The sequence below is a fragment of the Equus asinus genome, chromosome 19 (genome assembly GCF_041296235.1).
Source record: "Equus asinus isolate D_3611 breed Donkey chromosome 19, EquAss-T2T_v2, whole genome shotgun sequence".
In the NCBI taxonomy this organism is placed as follows: Eukaryota; Metazoa; Chordata; class Mammalia; order Perissodactyla; family Equidae; genus Equus; species Equus asinus.
The window spans coordinates 23,488,225-23,508,179 of NC_091808.1; the positions used below are offsets into that span (position 1 = coordinate 23,488,225).

General features: G+C 36.1%; 1 protein-coding gene across 1 annotated transcript in view; it reads right to left on the bottom strand.

The window, feature by feature from the left end:
- The window catches only part of VWC2L (von Willebrand factor C domain containing 2 like), a 155,956-nt gene that overhangs the window by 124,442 nt on the left and 11,559 nt on the right, over positions 1 to 19,955 (bottom strand). The window contains exon 3 of the mRNA XM_044751554.2: positions 2,382 to 2,511. Within this exon, the coding sequence (XP_044607489.2) occupies positions 2,382 to 2,511 (130 nt within the window). The remainder of the gene's footprint in view (positions 1 to 2,381; positions 2,512 to 19,955) is intronic.

The window sequence follows — 19,955 nt, forward strand, 5'->3', positions numbered from 1 at the left end:
TTCTCTCACTAAAAATACTGGTACCACTGGTGGTCAGAATGATTCTCCAGCGGTCCTTAATATGCTCTTTTTTCACAATTATTATACTTTGACTTTTTGGGCACAAGTGACTAATTAGTGGCATTTAATAATAATAAATGATGACTTGTCATCACATTATATTACAATCAGAGTTAGTCTTCCTACTAATTTTAATTCAGGTTCATTTCCTTTATTTAAAATAGAAACAAGTTTGCTTGGAAATAGGACAAATGAACAGAAGTGGTTGTTTTGTATTGATTCATGAAGAAAAAGTTGAAAAACAATATATTTTGTTCTCTCAACATAAATTCTTCAGGAATACTAATGAGTTGTGAATTAATTTACTAGTTAATAGAATAATTAAAGTCCATTCATTATACTTTTTTGTACAAAGAGGGTTTCATTTGAAGTCGAATTTCTACTCTGGCATGTGATAGAGAAGAATAGAATAATCTTGGGTGACATCAAATTAAGCGTGGGCAGTTTGTAGTGGCTGATTTAACCTTTGACTTAGATGTTAACTCTGGATATATTATAGACTTTCGTGTGTGGTAGCTACGATGACGTGGTAGATGCATGCGTAAAACCTGTATTTTAAATGTGTGATCTAGTATGCTTTAATTCTACGAGTATTCTGAGTATATCTAGACAAGAGTTTTTAACTGTAAGCATAGTTTTGTTTACCCTAAATGTGAAACAAAGCCAACCGGGGCCACCTGGGGAAGAGAAGATCCTCAAGGACCTATTTAGACAGTTGCTTCCAGAAAAAAACTGTCTTCAGTCAAAGACTTGTCAATCCTATTTTAAAAGATTGATTAGGTAGCTGAGTTTTTCTTCCTTCTGTCCTTGGAGAAAATGGAAAATAACAGGTCCTCTTCCACTTTAGACTAACCATTCATACAGTTTATGACAGTTAGGTCTCCCTCGAGCCTTCTCTTCTCCAGGACAAATTATGCTAACTCCTTCAGTCTGTCCTCGTAGGTCCTATTTTTCAACCATTAAATCATCCTATTGTTTTTCCCTGTATCTTTTCCAGTTTCTTAAAAATCCTTTTAAAAATATAAAGTCTTAAATGTGATATCTTTGCATATATTAGATAGGTGAGAGCTTCAGGAGGATATTTATTTCTACCCTCTAAGTCAGAGAGATGGTCACCATGACACACGTCCGTTGGATAGAGACATAAGAAGAAAAAGAGAAGCCAGGTGAGTAGTATAATATTCAACTCACTGGATTTATATGATCAGAATGGTAAGAATTACGCCTGGAAAAATGTCATAAGGGTTCTTCATAAGTCCTTTGGGAAGATACCAAAACACAAAAATCATTATAAAAACAACCAGAGCTGCTTTTGTTTTTTCTTTAACTAAATAAGCTGATTCCTCTCTTTACTAATTATAATTATGCAAAGGAAAAGATTAGTAGGTGAGCTAACATAATGCCAAATTCAGGACAAAAAAATGTGTAATAGAGGAAGATGAGCACAGCTAACTCAAGGAAGGGCATGGGAATTCAGCATTAGAGTGCCCTCAGTTTAATTCAGAGCTTGAATGACTTTTTCAAGCAGATATGAATGCCAAGAGGGGGCATGTGTGAAATGGTACTTAGTGAAGCTTTTTGCTAGTACATGACCAGAAGGAAGAGTTGGCTATTGGCTTGGCTGATATGCTGTCTGGGTTGATGGCATTGCATCGTCTTCTCTGCAGCATTGCCTTGATTTGGGGTGATTAGCATACTGTGGTCATTTCAACCTCTCCATTCTGTGAGGGACAAAAAGGGACCCATAATCTTATGAACCAAGTTCCTTCTATAGCAATTACTATGAAAGAAAAGTTCCATTGTAATAAAAACCGAAAACAAAAGCCTGAACTTTCTAGTCTTTCTTACTTCAACTTAAGTGCATTAAGAATGGAATTTTGTATTTCTTTGATAACTTTAGTCCTAAAGTCTTATCTCTGCCCAAAGCAAAATGCTAGGCATTTATCTTACACTCTCTCCTGGGTTATGCACTATGAAATGGGGTGAACTGCTTTATAGCCTCCACAAGACAGAAGTTCAGTAACAACAAAAAGATAGTAATATGTTCTTTCCAATATCGTCCTTATTAATCAACAATAAATAATAGGGATCACAAGAATGTCAGCTTATAAGAGCTTTAATTCCCCAGATGGAAAGCTTCATGATTCACCCATTGCTGGTTTATTTGCACTGTAAGGTGGGATAAAAAGATAATCGCCCATGCCCATATTGAAAAACCACAGGCAGATCGTAGAGGGCTCTTGCATTGAATGGTGTGCAGTGGTGAAATATTTGTATTTTGCACTAACCCCTCTTTGAAAGCTAATGCAGTATGGTCTTACCATTTTTGCAGACAGGACAACATTGTTCTGGTTCATAGACTGGGTTGACACACTCAGGAACTGCGCAGTCTGCTACAACACAGTGAACTTCATTGCTGGGCTCACAGCGACACCATTCACATGGAGAGGGCTAGGAACAAATCTAAAATTAGCCCCTTTTCTCCTATAACTTAATGCTTGCACATTCATATGCTGTCATAAGACAAAACATCAGTGTTTATATTGGCTTTACTGTATTAACTCCATTTACCATGTGTATGATCATTCTTCCCCAAGTGAAGGCAACCTGGCCATCTGAGCCGAGGTGGGTTGCCATGTTCAGCTCAGGTTGCCGTGAGTAACTGGAATGCTCGTGTATGACTTTTCCTATGTCTTATGTTCCTACTCTCCAAACAAATGTCTGGACAACTAACATGTCACCTCCTGCTTTGATTTCCAGATGCACTGACTGCTCTGCCTTCCTCTGGTAAACAGAAATGATACTGAAACACGTGGAATAAATTTTTGCCATTTGTCATTATTCTTTCTAAGAAAGAAAAGGATCCCTGAGAAATAAGAAAGTGGTAAGTGGACACCCTTACTCTTTGTATGAACTCTTTTTCAAGGTAAGCTGGACTCTAAATGGTATTTTTTCAGTGTGAATTTTAGAGGAGTTTGCATTTGGGATCCAAACATCCAGATACTGCCCCTTGAAAGATTTAGCGAATACCTTTTATCTTGCCTGCTTGCTTTTATGAATGAACTAAAACCAATCGACTATAAAAGCCACTACTTAAGAGTCAAAGACTCTAAAAAATAGAATTGAAAAGGAATTAATTTAGAGGGAAAAATAAAAAGCAGAAAATAATTTTTTGTTTTCACAGTACTTACCAATGACCAACAGTGAGTTTGGGATTTTTTGTTTCTTTTCTAGAAACTGCCTGTCCCACAAATGATCTCAAGCAGTGGCCACTCTGCAGCTTCCTCATCCTGTATGAGTCCTAGCTCTCCTTTCTTGTGAAACAGAGGTTTAGAATTCTGTCATGAATCTGGAGGCCTCAGAAGTTATACAAGATCTATACTTCTCAAATCAAGCCATTTGTTCCTACAAAATTCTGCCTCCCGCCCTATGTTACAGTGCCTCAGTTTCTCACTTCCAAATTGTGTTAATTAAAGCCCTCTGCCTTGGTGTCAGTGGCTACTGTCCATAATGTTTGTCAGCTTTTGCTTCTTCTTGAATCTGACAATTTGGGTAATATCAATGCTCCTTGACTCAGGTCGTCTGTGGGATTGGAAACCTTTCAACTAACCATTTTTAAATTAATTTTATCTGTGCTTTCTGCAGAATGATAGTCTAGCTTTCAATTAATTATTTTACTTTCAAATTTAATAGGAACAGGAGAATTAGCCATAGAATCTGTGGGGAAAGCATTGCTATTTCTTAACGCAGTCAATGAGCTTATTGAAGGGTACAGGTTAAGCTCTTTACCACATGGTGAGTTGTGTTAAGTATTTCAGAGGAATCTATTGGGTTGTCCCAAGGGCTGAGATTTTCCTGAAGCTCCTCTGCTGAATAACCTCATGAGTCAAGGAAAATATTTGATACCACAGCACATTGTTTGTTGGAGGAAATTTTGAGCGAGGAAACAGCGTGAGAGATGAAAATTCCTGCTGCCTATACTGCTCCTTATTTTGGAAGGCCCATTATGATATCTCAAATTCCCATGCAAAATTGTCAGAAAGTGTCGCCTTTCCTTGGTTAATTGCAAAGAAGTATGTTTGCTTGGCCTTCTGAAGAACAGCAAGGACTTGGCTTGCATTTATTTGTTAATATGAGAGAAAAAAGGAGCCACTAATATCATTGCTTCTCTACCCTGCTGTTCCACAGTGGTTATCATTTGTCTTTCTTGGTTTCCTTCTTGCCGAAGGAGGGGCTTATCTGTGCAACTCTAGTGGACTGATTCTGGCATTAAAAATCCCAAAGAATCCTTAAATTTTCCAATGCCAAATATTTACCTCAAAGTGTGATCTTTTAGAAAGATTTGTTAAGACTATTCAATTCCCAACATAGACCAATGAAGAACACCATTCTGATTCAAACAATGTTTTTGCACATTATTAACTACCGGGTATTGCGTTAAGCCATTTACCTATATCAACTCACTTACTTGTCGTAATAAACCTATGAAGGAAGATTTGTTATTATCTCCACCTCAAAGATGAGGAAATTGGCTGAGAGAGGTTCAAAAGCTTTCTTAGGTCCTATAGGCAGTGAGGGTCAGAGGCAGGATTTGAATCTAGGCAGCCTAACTTGCTATCCCTTACTGCCACATGATAGCAGGAATCACTGTTCTGTGCACGCCCATCTGAGTAGTTTATTTTCCGATGCTTTGTATACTTCTCCATGCAGACTTGATCCACAGGAATAACTATTGGCAACTAAATAATTGATTTATAGAGGATAGACACTTCTTGCTTAGAAAGAGAATTTCACTTATTAGGGTAGTTAGTGCATAAAGAGATTATTATAGAACTATAGAGCTTTTTAACTGTTCTCAAATGTGAGTTAATAGAAAATTGTAGTAGGCTGAAGTTAGGTTGCCACGAGGCTCACCTTCTTGGAGACCTTGGCATCTTTAAGCCTTGCAGCCTGGCAGCTACACTTATGGATATCTGGGAGAAGCACTAACAGATAATGGTCCAGCAAAGACCCCAGGGCATCTGCCTGAAGTCAGTGAAGGCTGGATGTGTGTGCACTGGAATCCTAAGAAATACTCTGTGGAAGAGCTAAGACTACAAGGCTTACTGATAAAAAGTACGCCTGATTTTTTTAAGGCATTTTGAACAATGAGAAACATAAATTACAAAAATAAGAATATCACCTTAGCCATCAGCGGCTTCTAATCCTTCCATGAACCTGGCTTTATTTGTAACACCAAACTCTGGTCCTTCCTAGCCCAGAATCTCTGTCAGAAACATGTTATTTCCTCTTGTTTTCACTCAAATATTTTTTCAAATAGTGTCTCTGTTTCCGCCCATTTCATCACATTTCAAACCTCCTTGTACCCATCTCCTCCCCCTCTGAACACGAAATCAAATTGAACCCATTGACCTCAAGCTAAAGCCCCTTCGTCCTCTCCAGCCTTGCTGAGCATCTTTCCTTTCGTAAGCTCACCAGTTCCAACACCGTTGTACTTCACTTGCCCAACTTGACTTCCTCCGTTGCCCACGCTTTCCCCTGCACTTCTGAAAAGACATTGCTTAGACAGCGACAAGTTCCTAGGATGAAGCAATGTGCTACTTTGACATTAAGTTCAGACTTTAAAAATTCTTCCCACCTTACAACATAAAACTCTGAAAGGTTTGGTGCTTCGAATAAATCTTTACATGTTAAGCACTGAGCTGGTTACAAATTTCCTTTTATCAGGCTCTTCAATGTGAAAACTATAGATTAAATCTGAAAGTGTCCCCGTAAAAACCAAAGATTAAACAATAAAGTTATCCTTAGAGGAACAGAGAACACTGGAACAAGTACTTGGAAAAAAACTACTGGCTTTTGTCAGAAGAACCTGTGAAATTATGACTAGTACATGGCTTTTGTCAGCTAGAGATTTGGTAAGTAAGATGATTAAATGACACCATCCTAAAACTTTATACAAGGAAAATTGTTTTTCTAAGAAATCTCACAGAACATTTTATTTCTATGAAAGCTTTGGAAAATAAAGTAACATTCACTAGGTACACGTTTACATAAATTTTAATTGAAATTAGGATTGGCGGTCAAATTTATTTGTTAATGAATGTATTATATATCTGGGTATTATGTGTCTGTTCTGACTCTGTCCTCCTCTAGCTTGTGTTTTTGAATATCTAATGTCGGACTCTGTTTAAGCAGAAACCGTGCATTTTATCTGTAGTTTGTGCTATCACTGAATACACTCGGAAGGCTAATAAATCCAAATGCCATCCAAACTGTCCCCAAATTTCAAAGGGGTTTCCTGCTAGATATATGTATTTATTGATTTTACAATTTATAGAGTAAAAGGGGACTCTTTCTTTAAAATAGGTTTAAGTGACTAGAATCCAAATTTTCTTCCTTGGTATTAGAATGGAAACATGGCAATTCACATCATTTGAAAAATGGTTAACTTCTGAGGACCTTGACGTGGAAATCTCAATGTCACTGTGATTTTGAGAATTATTGGACAATTGGACAGGGGGTCTGGGAATCCTGGAAAAAGCAGAATGCACTATGACTTTTTAAAATGGAAAAAGTAGCCTGAGAACTAGTAATTTAGATTACTGGAACAACTGAATGACGCCAGAAAAATGGTCAAATACGTTCTTTGTGAAAATTTGGAAGCTAATGTGGTCATCACCAAGAGTCAACACAGGATTATTAGAACATATTATTGCAGACTGGCTGCATAGAATTTGCCAGATGTTTATAGAAAATGCACATTTACTTTGTATTTGGACTACAATGTGACGTATCTATCCACACCTGAGAAAAGCCGGGATGTGTGGTCCATACAACACCACCTCATGGCAGTGTTATTTATGTGGTGGCTCTTATTGGCATTGTTCGTAGAGTACAAGCAAGGAAATGGTCATAGTCTATAAGCCTTGTTACACAAATTTAAACTTCAAAGGGACAAGGGACATAGCAGTGTTCAGTTTATTATTTTAATTTGGCGAAGTTGAAGATAACAATCTTCTTACGAGTTGAGGAACTCTAAATCAGGAAAAATAGAAAAGTTATTTTGTTGGCTTTATGTGGGTGGCTGTGGGATCATGGTTAAAAGCAAGTTCTCCTTAGCCATAGTATTTGGGTTCTAGTCTCAGATGCTTTACTCATTAGATGAGAATCTTGGGGAAATTACATAACCTTTCTGTGCTTCAGTTTCTTAATCTATAAAATGGGAATACCAATATTGCCGACCTTACAGAGTTATTGTGAAGCACATAAAAATACATAAGAAATAATATAACATTATTATTATTATTATTCACTTGCATACTTAGCCTAGAAGGGGCTTTCTGAAAAAGACTCAAAGGGTATACAATTGGAAGCACAAGATTATATTTAAAGGAATATGTAGGTTATTTCTCTTGTTCAAAGTAGAATCTAATTGCAGAGGTGGCTGCAATGAAGTTTTATAGGATTTGGTTTGGTGGGAGAACTTGTGAACTAATAGAATTAATCATGTCAGAAATGCATTGAGAAAAATTGTTATAGAAGTTTCTAGATAGAGCGTAATTGTGAATGTTAAAATGACCCTTATAAATCACTCAGAAAAGAATAGGAAAGCAACAAACCCATTTTATTTTCCTGAAGTCTCATCAATTAGATGTCAAATCAAATGCCCTCTCTCCAGGGAGATCTTCCCTAACTATTCCTCCATCACACTGCCTTTTCAGAGCTCTTATCAGTTCACAAAATTATCTTACCAATTTGTTTATTTATTTATTCTTATCTGCCTTTGTTCATTGCTGTATTCTCAGCACCAAGAAGACATCTTTGCACATAATAGATACATAGTAAACCTTTGTTAACATACATGCAAACATTTATGCATAATCTATGTTTTCTTTGTTTGTTTGTTTATATGTTTGTTAAGCCATACCTCTGGGCAGCTTGATCTATGTTCATCATGCAGGAATAGGATTCTGATTCAATAATGTGTTCACATGTTATTTAAATATTATAAAGGGCACTTTAGGGAGAAAGTTTTCTGACTATGTGTCATGAAAATAACTATTTGGGTTGCAGTATTATGGCAAAGAACGTAAGCTCATTCTCTAAAGGTAATTTGAAGTTCATAATATCCGTTGTGGGGATCACAAGGTAAGTCAATCTTCAGGCACTCCATTGACTAGACTATCTAGCAGTAGATGATTACAGACTTTTATTGCACTAGAAAATACCATAGTAACTAAATTTAGGACAAGAACACGTGCAGAGGAATTGCTAAAGGGTCTGAGAGAGAGCTAGTCTCATTTTCCAATATGTGTCAAGTTTAATGGTTGCTTATTAAACAAAATGATTTTAGTATATTATAAAATATTTTTCATGAAAAACCCCTGATTTTAAACATGCTCATTTTCCTAAAGGATGATTTGAAATACAAAGTCCAACAAAACACATCCTAACTATCCTGGGAAACAAAGCTTAATTTCTAGTGAGCCCTCTGTGAGTATTGTTGAAGCCTGAAGGGATGGATACATAAATGGGTGGGATATATTCTAAGTGCCAAGTTTTAGCACACTAACTACATCAATGACTTTCCTGCTGACCAAGTGATATTAGGTTTCAGATACTATATGGTGCTCTATTCCTTTGATAATGGGCAAAAATTATCAACTAGAATATAGCTCAGATTGCTTTTCCAAAAACTTTCCATTAAACAACTGTTTAAAATCTGATCTCTACCAAGGAAAAGATATTGCTTTAAGAAGTGCTCTTCTTTTAGAGGTAATTTATGGCATAAATTTCATCACTTTATGGAACAAATCTCATTACTTTCAAACTGGATGAGAACTTTGGAAGACTCTATTTCAAAGTTGCTGATGCCTGTCAGGAATTGCACTGCTCACTTCATTAAAATATATATTAAATTACAGAGTACAAGAGTATTTAGCATCCATTGCGACTCCTATAGCCAGTAATTTGCATGTGGCAGCCAACACCTAATAATCAATGGATCCAATGAGTTTTAACCCAAATTCACAACCATCTGAAAGAAGACCCATCGAGTCACTGATTGAAATGCTCCTCAGGGTCCTGTGTCTAATGGGATTGTGGTAACCTCCTCAGTGATCTGCCCTATTGATTGGAGCATATTTGAAACACTGAGGTTGTAAGTCTTATCAAATTATGGAAACAGAGCTGGAACTTCCTTAAGAATTTTAATACTGCTGACACAAACAAAAAGAATGAGTGTGTAGATTTTTTTGTAACCACCTCAGTTGGTCAGCAAATGTGTATGATGGTATCATTTGAGTAACAACCTAAACAGTAGCTATTCTGGCTTTTTCTGAGAAGTTGATATTTTGACAATACATTTTGGAATATTATTTTTAGGGGATCTGTCAAAAACCGCTTCATGTTTGTTAAAGACATCAACATTTTAGCCAAGTGATTGTAAAGAGTGAGCATAACTTTGCCATGTAGATTTAGGGTAGGTAATAACCTAAAATTCAGAAATAAGGTATACATTTTTAAAATTATTTATTCGATATATTTACAAATATGTCTTATATATAAGGTAATGTATGTAAGGTATACCAGAGGGACTACATATCCAGGCTGCCCTCACAATAAGTGACAATCTAAAGGACAACAGTGACAATCTAGATGTCTACGAAAATAAGTTTTGATTTTTTAAAACAAATGCTCCTTTATAAGAATAACTGATGGTACTATTATAATGGAAGACGGAATTACTGGAGTTAATCTTTCTATTTTTATTTACTCTGAGTTCATATAAGACATAAGAATATTGCAAAACAGTTGATGAAATACCCAATCTAAAATTATTAATTATTAAGTAGAAAAAAAGTTCCCTCATTCTTGAAAATTCATCATGAGAGTTGTAATGCAACAATGACATTATTTTAATGGCTTGGTTTTTTCCTTAAAAATGTTTTTCCTGAAAAACTTTATTTAAATAATTTTTAGCGTATGTTTTAAGGGCGGGTAACTCTACAATTATTTGTTGCCTATTCTGATAAGCAGATGGTGTATAGATCCGATTTATTTTTTACGAATGTTTTCAAGGAGTTTCATGACAGCAAAATGCATCTTTTTTCTGAAATATGAAGAATAGCATACAGAAAAATAAAATATAGATAAGGAGAATGTAAGCAAAGTTATCTTTCTTTAGTTGAAGTCACAGATGTATTTTCTAAGCAGGCGAAGTACACTTATCAAGGAAATATCAGTGAGTATTTAAGAGGAAGAAATAAGATGTTTCAGCTGCCTATATGATCTTTGAAGGAGAACCCAAAGGTATAGACAAAGGCTAGAGGATTCAAGATAAAGACTGTGATAAAGTCTCACACTTATACTTGTGAAATCGCCTAGGAAAGCAGCAGCCTTTAGTCCCTCACTGATAAGCTGGATTGACAGTTGGCTTTGGTACAAGAAAAGTCCTTGACGGTGGAGCTTAATATTTTGAGTAGAGGCTGCATGTCTCCACACTAAGGATGCTCCACTTATCACCCGTTTATGCAATAGGGAAAAAGTGAGCAACTGTAGAGCTTCAAAACTTTTCTGTGACACTGAAAAGGACACATTGTTGATATCGGTTAAAAAGTCAGGCATCTACAATATCATTAAAACAAGGCCATATGTGGGTGGGCGAGAATATACCTCACTGGTAGGAAAGATCACACAAGAGACAAAAACCATCAGTGTTGCTCTACAGGAAACATTGAAAGGAGGTGATAAGAGAAAGGAGAGAGGGCCGTAGCTCAGCCTGCTAGCCTTGCATGGATGACACCACATTCAGGGCTTTTCAGGGTCTGGGAGGTAGGAGTTCGAGCCTCGAACAACCAAATCTATTTGTTTTGGGAGTGGCAATAAGATTATTACTTAAGAAATCTCTCCTTGCTGCTGTTTCGGTATTTCTCTGGGCAAAAATTTTCTAAAATTAAATCTTCTCTTCGTTTTCCACTTGCTGGTAGCATTGTACTTTCACATGTTATGAAGAGAGAGTAATTAAGATTAATAAAATGAAGGGCTTTATAACTTTTTTTTTTTTTATTAATGTTATGATGGATTACAAGCTTGTGAAATTTCAGTTGTACATTTTTGTTAGTCATGTTGTGGGTACACCACTTCCCCCTCCGTACCCTCCCCCCACCCCCCCTTTTCCCTGGTAACCACCGATCAGATCTCCTTCTCAATATACTAATTTCCACCTATGAGTGGAGTCATATAGAGTTCGTCTTTCTCTGACTGACTTATTTCGCTTAACATAATGCCCTCGAGGTCCATCCACATTGTTGTGAATGGGCCAATTTCGTCTTTTTTTATGGCTGAGTAGTATTCCATTGTGTATATATACCACATCTTCTTTATCCAATCATCAGTTTCTGGGCATGTAGGCTGGTTCCACGTCTTGGCTATTGTAAATAATGCTGCGATGAACATAGGGGTGCAACGGACTCTTGAGATATCTGATATCAGGTTCTTAGGATAGATACCCAGTAATGGGATGGCTGGGTCATAGGGTATTTCTATTTTTAACTTTTTGAGAAATCTCCATACTGTTTTCCATAGTGGCTGTACCAGTTTGCATTCCCACCAACAGTGTATGAGGGTTCCTCTTTCTCCACAACCTCTCCAACATTTGTCATTCTTGGTTTTGGATGTTTTTGCCAATCTAACGGGGGTAAGGTGATATCTTAGTGTAGTTTTGATTTGCATTTCCCTGATGATTAGCGATGATGAACATCTTTTCATGTGTCTATTGGCCATATTCATATCTTCTTTTGAGAAATGTCTGTTCATGTCCTCTGCCCATTTTTTGATCGGGTTGTTTGTTTTTTTGTTGTTAAGCAGTGTGAGTTCTTTGTATATTATGGAGATTAACCCTTTGTCGGATAAGTGGCTTGTAAATATTTTTTCCCAATTAGTGAGCTGTTTTTTTGTTTCAATTCTGTTTTCCCTTGCCTTGAAGAAGCTCTTTAGTCTGATGAAGTCCCATTTGTTTATTCTTTCTATTGTTTCCCTCAACTGAGGAGTTACAGTGTCCGAAAAGATTCTTTTGAAACTGATGTCAAAGAGTGTACTGCCTATATTCTCTTCCAAAAGACTTAATGTTTCAGGCCTAATCTTTAGGTCTTTGATCCATTTTGAGTTTATTTTGGTGTGTGGTGAAAAAGAATGGTCGATTTTCAATCTTTTGCATGTCGCTGTCCAGTTTTCCCAGCACCATTTGTTGAAGAGACTTTCTTTTCTCCATTGTAGGCCCTCTGCTCCTTTGTCGAAGATTAGCTGTCCATAGATGTGTGGTTTTATCTCTGGGCTTTCAATTCTGTTCCATTGATCTGTGGACCTGTTTTTGTACCAGTACCATGCTGTTTTGATCACTGTAGCTTTGTAGTATGTTTTGAAATCGGGGATTGTGATTCCGCCGGCTTTGTTTTTCTTGCTCAGGATTGCTTTAGCAATTCGTGGTCTTTTGTTCCCCCATATGAATTTTAGGATTGTTTGTTCAATTTCTGTGAAGAATGTTCTTGGGATTCTGATTGGGATAGCATTGAATCTGTATATTGCTTTAGGTAGTATGGACATTTTAACTATGTTTATTCTTCCAATCCATGTGCAAGGAATGTTTTCCCATCTCTTTATGTCATTGCCTATTTCTTTCAAGAAAGTCTTGTAGTTTTCATTGTATAGATCCTTCACTTCCTTGGTTAAGTTTATCCCAAGGTATTTTATTCTTTTCGTTGCGATTGTGAATGGGATAGAGTTCTTGAGTTCTTTTTCTGTTAGTTTATTGTTAGTGTATAGAAATGCTACTGATTTATGCACGTTAATTTTATACCCTGCTACTTTGCTGTAGTTGTTGATTATTTCTAATAGTTTTTCTGTGGATTCTTTGGGATTTTCTATGTATAAGATCATGTCGTCTGCAAACAATGCGAGTTTTACTTCTTCGTTACCTATTTGGATTCCTTTTATTTTTTTTTCCTGCCGAATTGCTCTGGCCAGCACCTCCAGTACTATGTTGAATAGGAGTGGTGAAAGTGGGCACCCTTGTCTTGTTCCTGTCCTCAGAGGGATGGCTTTCAGCTTTTGTCCATTGAGTATGATGTTGGCTGTGGGTCTATCATATATGGCCTTTATTATGTTGAGGTACTTTCCTTCTATACCCATTTTACTGAGGGTTTTTATCATAAATGGGTGTTGGATCTTGTCGAATGCTTTCTCTGCATCTATTGAGATGATCATGTGGTTTTTGTTTTTCATTTTGTTGATGTAGTGTATCACGTTGATTGACTTGTGGATGTTGAACCATCCCTGTGTCCCTGGTATAAATCCCACTTGATCATGGTGTATAATCTTTTTGATGTATTGCTGTAATCGGTTTGCCAAAATTTTGTTGAGGATTTTTGCATCTATGTTCATCAGTGATATCGACCTGTAGTTCTCCTTCTTTGTGTTGTCCTTGTCAGGTTTGGGGATCAGAGTGATGTTGGCTTCATAGAATGTGTTAGGGAGTTCTCCATCTTTCTCAATTTTCTGGAACAGTTTGAGGAGAATAGGTATTAAGTCTTCTTTGAATGTTTGGTAGAATTCTCCAGAGAAGCCGTCTGGTCCTGGACTCTTGTTTTTGGGGAGGTTTCTGATTACCGTTTCTATTTCCTTACTTGTGATTGGTCTATTCAGATTCTCCATTTCTTCCTGATTCAGTTTGGGGAGATTGTAGGAGTCTAGGAATTTGTCCATTTCTTCCAAGTTGTTCAATTTGTTGGCATATAGTTTTTCATAGTATTCTCTTATGATCTCTTGTATTTCATTGGTATCTGTTGTGATTTCTCCTCTGTCATTCCTGATTTTATTAATTTGCGCTTTCTCTCTTCTTTTCTTGGTGAGTCTGGCTAGGGGTTTGTCAATTTTGTTAATTCTTTCGAAGAACCAACTCTTTGTTTCATTGATCCTTTCTATTGTCTTTTTTGTTTCAATATCGTTTATTTCTGCTCTTATTTTTATTATTTCCCTCCTTCTACTGACTCTGGGCTTTGTTTGTTCTTCTTTTTCTAGTTCTGTTAGGTGTCGTTTGAGGTTGCTTACGTGAGCTTTTTCTTGTTTAGTGAGGTGAGCCTGTATTGCGATGAATTTCCCTCTTAGGACTGCTTTTGCTGCATCCCAAATGATTTGGTATGTCGTGTTCTCATTTTCATTTGTCTCCAGATAATATTTGATTTCTTCTTTAATTTCTTCAATGATCCATTGTTTGTTGAGAAGCGTGTTGTTTAGTCTCCACATTTTTGCACCTTTCTCTGCTTTTTTCTTGTAGTTGATTTCTAGTTTAATAGCGTTATGATCAGAAAAGATGCTTGATATTATTTCAACTCTCTTGTATTTATTGATGTTTGCTTTGGTTCCCAAAATATGGTCAATCCTTGAGAATGTTCCATGTGCACTTGAGAAGAATGTGTAACCTGCTGTTTTTGGATGAAGTGTTCTATATATATCTATTAAGTCCATCTGGTCTAATTTTTCATTTAATTCTATTACGGGCTTTATAACTTTTAATATTAAAATATATTAATTTCCAATTTTAAGTTCAAACAGCAATTTCCTACTGAATTTTATGCTTCATTATTTGATGCTTAATTCATAGCTTACTTCATTCCACAAAAATATATTGAGATGGCTTATGGGCAATAATATAAAAGTATATTTTAGTTTAAAAAATCTTGACCAAGTAATTTCTTGATAAACCTTCAGACTTTACTGTGTATTTTTTGTGCAAGGTACAGCAGAAGCAGCCACAATTTTGTAACCATGTGTAAAAATCAGTAATGTTATTGCCAGTGGAATTTGGCTGTATGATAATGTGGAATAAGGACATTTGGAGTTCAAGTTCTGCCATCAAACTCTTTGCATTACCTTGGAGAATTTTCCTGAACCTGGATTTTCTCATTTGTAAATGTAATTTGTTCATTGCAGTTAGCAGTAACAATATTAACAAGGTTCTAATTTTCTCATCACATTCTTATGAGGCAAAAAGGAAATAATGTAATATGGGAAAGAACTTGTAAACTATGTAACATTGGTTAAATGACTATCATTGTCATCATAGCTTTCAACTTGACCAGTGTTTCTTTTATTTCCCTTTGTCCATTTTCAATGGGTGTGTATTTCTGAAGGAAGTATATTGATCATAAATTATTTTTATTAAATTATAGTGTATTCATTTCCATTATGAATTATTTGAAATATTGAATTTGTAAAGAATATATTTCTTAGAGTTTTGAAAGCCATCTGTATTGCATCTCCAAAATGTAGCAATGTTTGCACTCAGATTGTGGTTAGACCGAGAATGACATTGGACAGCATTTTTAGATAGTTAATTAGATTCTTATTTACAGAGATGGAACTTCAATCTTTAATCAGATTCTTGCCAAAAACAGATTTTTAACAGGGTAACTTGAGCTCACATTTTTTGGAGTCAGTCCTGATTTAAGTGTCTTCTAGTTTCAATGCGAATGTCCTAGAGCCTCATTAACAAAAGGAAAATTCTCTGTGATTGTCCTTTTTCCTCCTAATGAAGCTTTCTAAATCTCAGCTGTCAAAGGTTTGCTATTTTAGCAGGATTTTATTTTTAATGTTGGAGAAAAATTAAAGTTAGACAGTTAGACTGAAGAATTTTAATTTTTTCCCTGTCATATTTAGGAGAGGGAAATTAAAGGAACTGCAGTGAAAATAAGTAGAGTTACAGAGCGCTGTGACTGTTCTCTCACTACACAGAAATATGACCTGATTTGGTAAACACTGTAAGTTTTTACAAGGACTGTGGTATTTCCAAGACTGCAAAAATCGTTATCAAGGCCCTCGCTTTCTTTGTTGTTGTTATTTTCTTTTAATTTGTATTTCCCTGATGTAGAAGGTTTTAAAAAACCAAAATACTAAATTTGCAAAAAATACCCCTAGTCAATCCTCATTGTATCCAGAATGTGGTTGGTTTTATTTTTTTTAATAGATAGGAATGTGCCTTAGATGTAAACTTCTTTTTGGCTACGGGAGTTTTTTAAGTGAAGCAAGTTAAGCCCTGTAAAACGTGGAGCAGGGAAAGAGCTGTCCTCATGTTAGCTGTGTACTACAGTTCTATCAGAAAGATGTGGGACTTGACATGAAATATTTCAGAGTAATAATTGAACACTTCTTCAAGAATATAGCACATGTACACACTCAAATGAAAAATAAGCCGTCTCTGCCACATGTCTTGCGTAATGTCTGTTGTGAACTCATGGAAGCTGGTCAGGGGTAACGGAGAGAGCACTAGAACTGGAGTAAGAAGCCTCTCCTTCTCATTTATAAAATGAGAAGAAAAATGTCTCACAACTAAATAATTCAGTGAGGGAACACAGGTGCAAAATATTTCATAAAATTGTCGACTATTACTTGTTTTGTCTGAGGCACAGATCTGGTGTGTCACTTCCCTGGTCCAGGCCCTTCGGTGGCTCTCTCTTCCGTCCAGGCTTTGCCCCAAGCTCCTTAGCCTAGCATTCACATTGTGAGCCAGCCCCGCACTTCTTTCTCACTCTTCTCTCTCACTTTTTGTCTCCTCTATACCCTATGCTTTGGCCACTTGGGTTAACTCACTTTTCTCTGAACGTCCTTTGCATTTGCTTTTGCCAATTTTCCAATTTTGACTCAAATGCTTTCAATGCACTGAAATCTCCACCCTTAGCATATTTTTCTCAGCCCTTCAGACTGAATTACTCATTTGTTCAAATGAGTTCCTGGAGCAGTCATCACAGGCCACCTGCTGTTAGTGGTACCTGCATCATTCCTTTTGATAGACTAGGAGCACCTTGAGGGGCAGATTCATGTCTTATGTGTTTTGTTACATCCAGAAAATACCTACCACTTCTCCACATAAGTGATATTTAGGACATATAATGACATCAAACTATGGATGATGTAAGCCGACTTGGAAAGATGGACTAACGAACTGAAGACCTAAGCAAGCAGACAGTATACACTTACTGATATGACAGGAAATATATCTATTATATCACATTAAACTAAAAATATCTACTTGACTTGTCACACTACCAAAGGAGAGTACCTGGGATATCAAAACAATGGAAATTTTCACCACCTTTCATTATGTGTTTCATCTGAAAATTCTAAGTGGAAAGTTATTAAATTATTATATATCAATTCGAAGAGCAAAGCTGGATTCCTTGGAGACAAGTGTGCAAAGAGATATGACTTAACAGGACCGCTGCCAAGTATCTCTAACACATTTAAATTAGGCAAATCTAGATGCCTTTGTCAATTTACACGTGTGAAAAGAGATCCCCGAGACCACCTACAGGTGGAGTTGCACGTGTATCTATCAGTACTGAAAGTGTTTATAACTTTCAGGAAAGCAGGTCAGAAAGATGTGATGGTACTGTCACATAGTTTAAGGGAAGCGGAAAGGGAAGAAGAATAATTTGATCTTAGATTAGAATTTGGAAAACTTTTTCTATAGAGGGCCAGATAGGAAATATTTTTGACCCATGTGAGTCATATGGTCTCTGGAGCAACTATCCAGCTCTGCATTGCAGCCTAAAAGCCACCACAGACAACACGCAAATGAGGGAGCATCACTGTTTTCCAATAAAATGCTTCTTACAAAAACAGGTGCTGAGCTGGATTTGGCTACTGAAATATAATGTGCTGACCTCTGTCTTAGATTTTTGATGTAACTGGCATCATCATCATTATTATTTTTAAAAAGTCATTTCCCAATTGGTTTATGTAGCACGAATTAATAAATTACCATAAATAATTGCATTAATTGCAATTTGGGGAAATTTAAAAAGAACCAGACAATCAAAGACAAGCTGAAACATATAGACTTTTATCATTAACTGCCCATAAGAGTCAAATAAAGGAAGAAAGGATTATCTTGAATCATTAGCAAAGTATCTCTTAAATGTTTCCTTGAACTCTTATGAACTTTAAGATGTTAACAGATGTTCTGAGAACAGAAGTGTCCTACTGTCACATAAATCTGTGAAATACTGGATTAAATACAGTTTAGTGGCAATAGTAGTAAAAATGTCAGATAGCTTTTACGAATCCCTCATTGTGTGCCAAGTAGATTTTACTATTATCTCTATGGTAGAGATGAGCACACCAAGACATCCAGAGGGAAAGTCGTGTGTGCCTAGGTGAGGGGCTGATGCGTGTTAGAGCCACTCTAAACTCCAATTTTCACTCTACTGCTGAGCTCTTAGCTGACCAACTGTACACAGTGACCTCAAACAAACCTCTTAAAAATGCTCAAGCATTGTTGATATACTAATGTGCACTGCACATTTCCGAGAGACGTTAAAGAATGCATCGTTTCTCAACTTTACTTGACCATGATAAAAAAATCGAAAATCCTTCCTAAGGATCCCACAGGCTGCTAGTCTCCCTAGAAAAGAGTCTGGCAAAGGCTGTATAATGGCAGCAATTCCCAAATCCAGCCCATCGTTAGAATAATCTGGGAAACTTTAGAAAAATATAAATTTAAATAATTTCAATTGGAATTAAAGAGGGAGAGGTCAAGGAATTTGGATTTTTGCAAGATTCCTTCCTTAGATAATACTGATCCTATGCCAGTTTAGGAATATTTCTTTGTTCTAATGCCATGGTACTGGAGATTTTTCTATACCTCATCCATTTTCACACTCTATTCCTGACATATATGAGAGGTCAGAGTTTGCAGAGTGAAGAAATCAAGAACACAGGTCCTCAGTTCTAAAATCATCAAATATACGGCAGGAACAGCTAATTTAGTTCCTTGTTGCTTCCTAATAAAAAGCGGTCTCTGTGGAATTAAATAGGATGTGTAATCTAATGTATTTTTATTTTATTTGGGCTTATATGGTTTAATTACAGAATTTTTTATTTTTAGACAAAGGACCCCCTTTTTATCAGAGCCTTTGCAAACTTAGGTTCTCTTTGCAAATTGTACTCTGTGTCAAAGACTGATTTTAGATATGCCAATATTTTATTGTTCTTGTCTACTTATAACTCTGGGTTGTCATGGTGATAGGTGCTGATATCACATTTCTATAGACAATTGGTTGAAATAAATCTTTGCATCCAACATATTTATTGGAAAGGAAGATACAAATGAGCAGCATTTTCCTGTTAAACCTGAAAGTAGTAAAATGTAGAAAAAAGACCATAGAAAAGCAATGTATCAATGTTGCCTTTGCAGATAATGAGCTATGTCATGGTGGTGTTTCCAGTAAGTTTCTATCGGCCTTTTTTTTATCATCTGTAAAATAAGGGAGTTAGACAAAATAATTTCAAAGTTATTTTCCAGATCTAAAATTCTATAGACAGCTCTTAAAAGTAGGAAGGACCTAGACTATAAAAAACAAACCATAATGCTTGCCTTTTATAAATGGGAGAATTTATGTAAACTCACATGCTAAAGATCTAGTCCCATGCCTAGAAGTAACAATGGTAGTCAAAAGCCAATATTAAAACAAAATGATTTCAAAATCCTAACCAAGCAATAATTTTAAAAAAAGCCAGTTTTGAGCAGGTAGAATTGTTAGCTATAAATTGACGTGTAATACTATAATTTTTAAATTCCAAATACTATTGATTCTTTATAAGACATATATGAGGACATTATGGTATCCATAATATAGATAGAACAATTAAAATTGAGTTTTATTCATGGTCACATAACAGAATTGGGAGAAAATTAAGAGTTGTGTTGAGTAGACTTTTATCCACTTCAGGCAACTTTAGACAACCGTGAAATAATATCATCTGAAAACTTTCAGGGGATGAATTCTTTTCCTTGTCACGTTAGTACTTGATTCACTTTTCATGGTGTCATTAAATCTTTG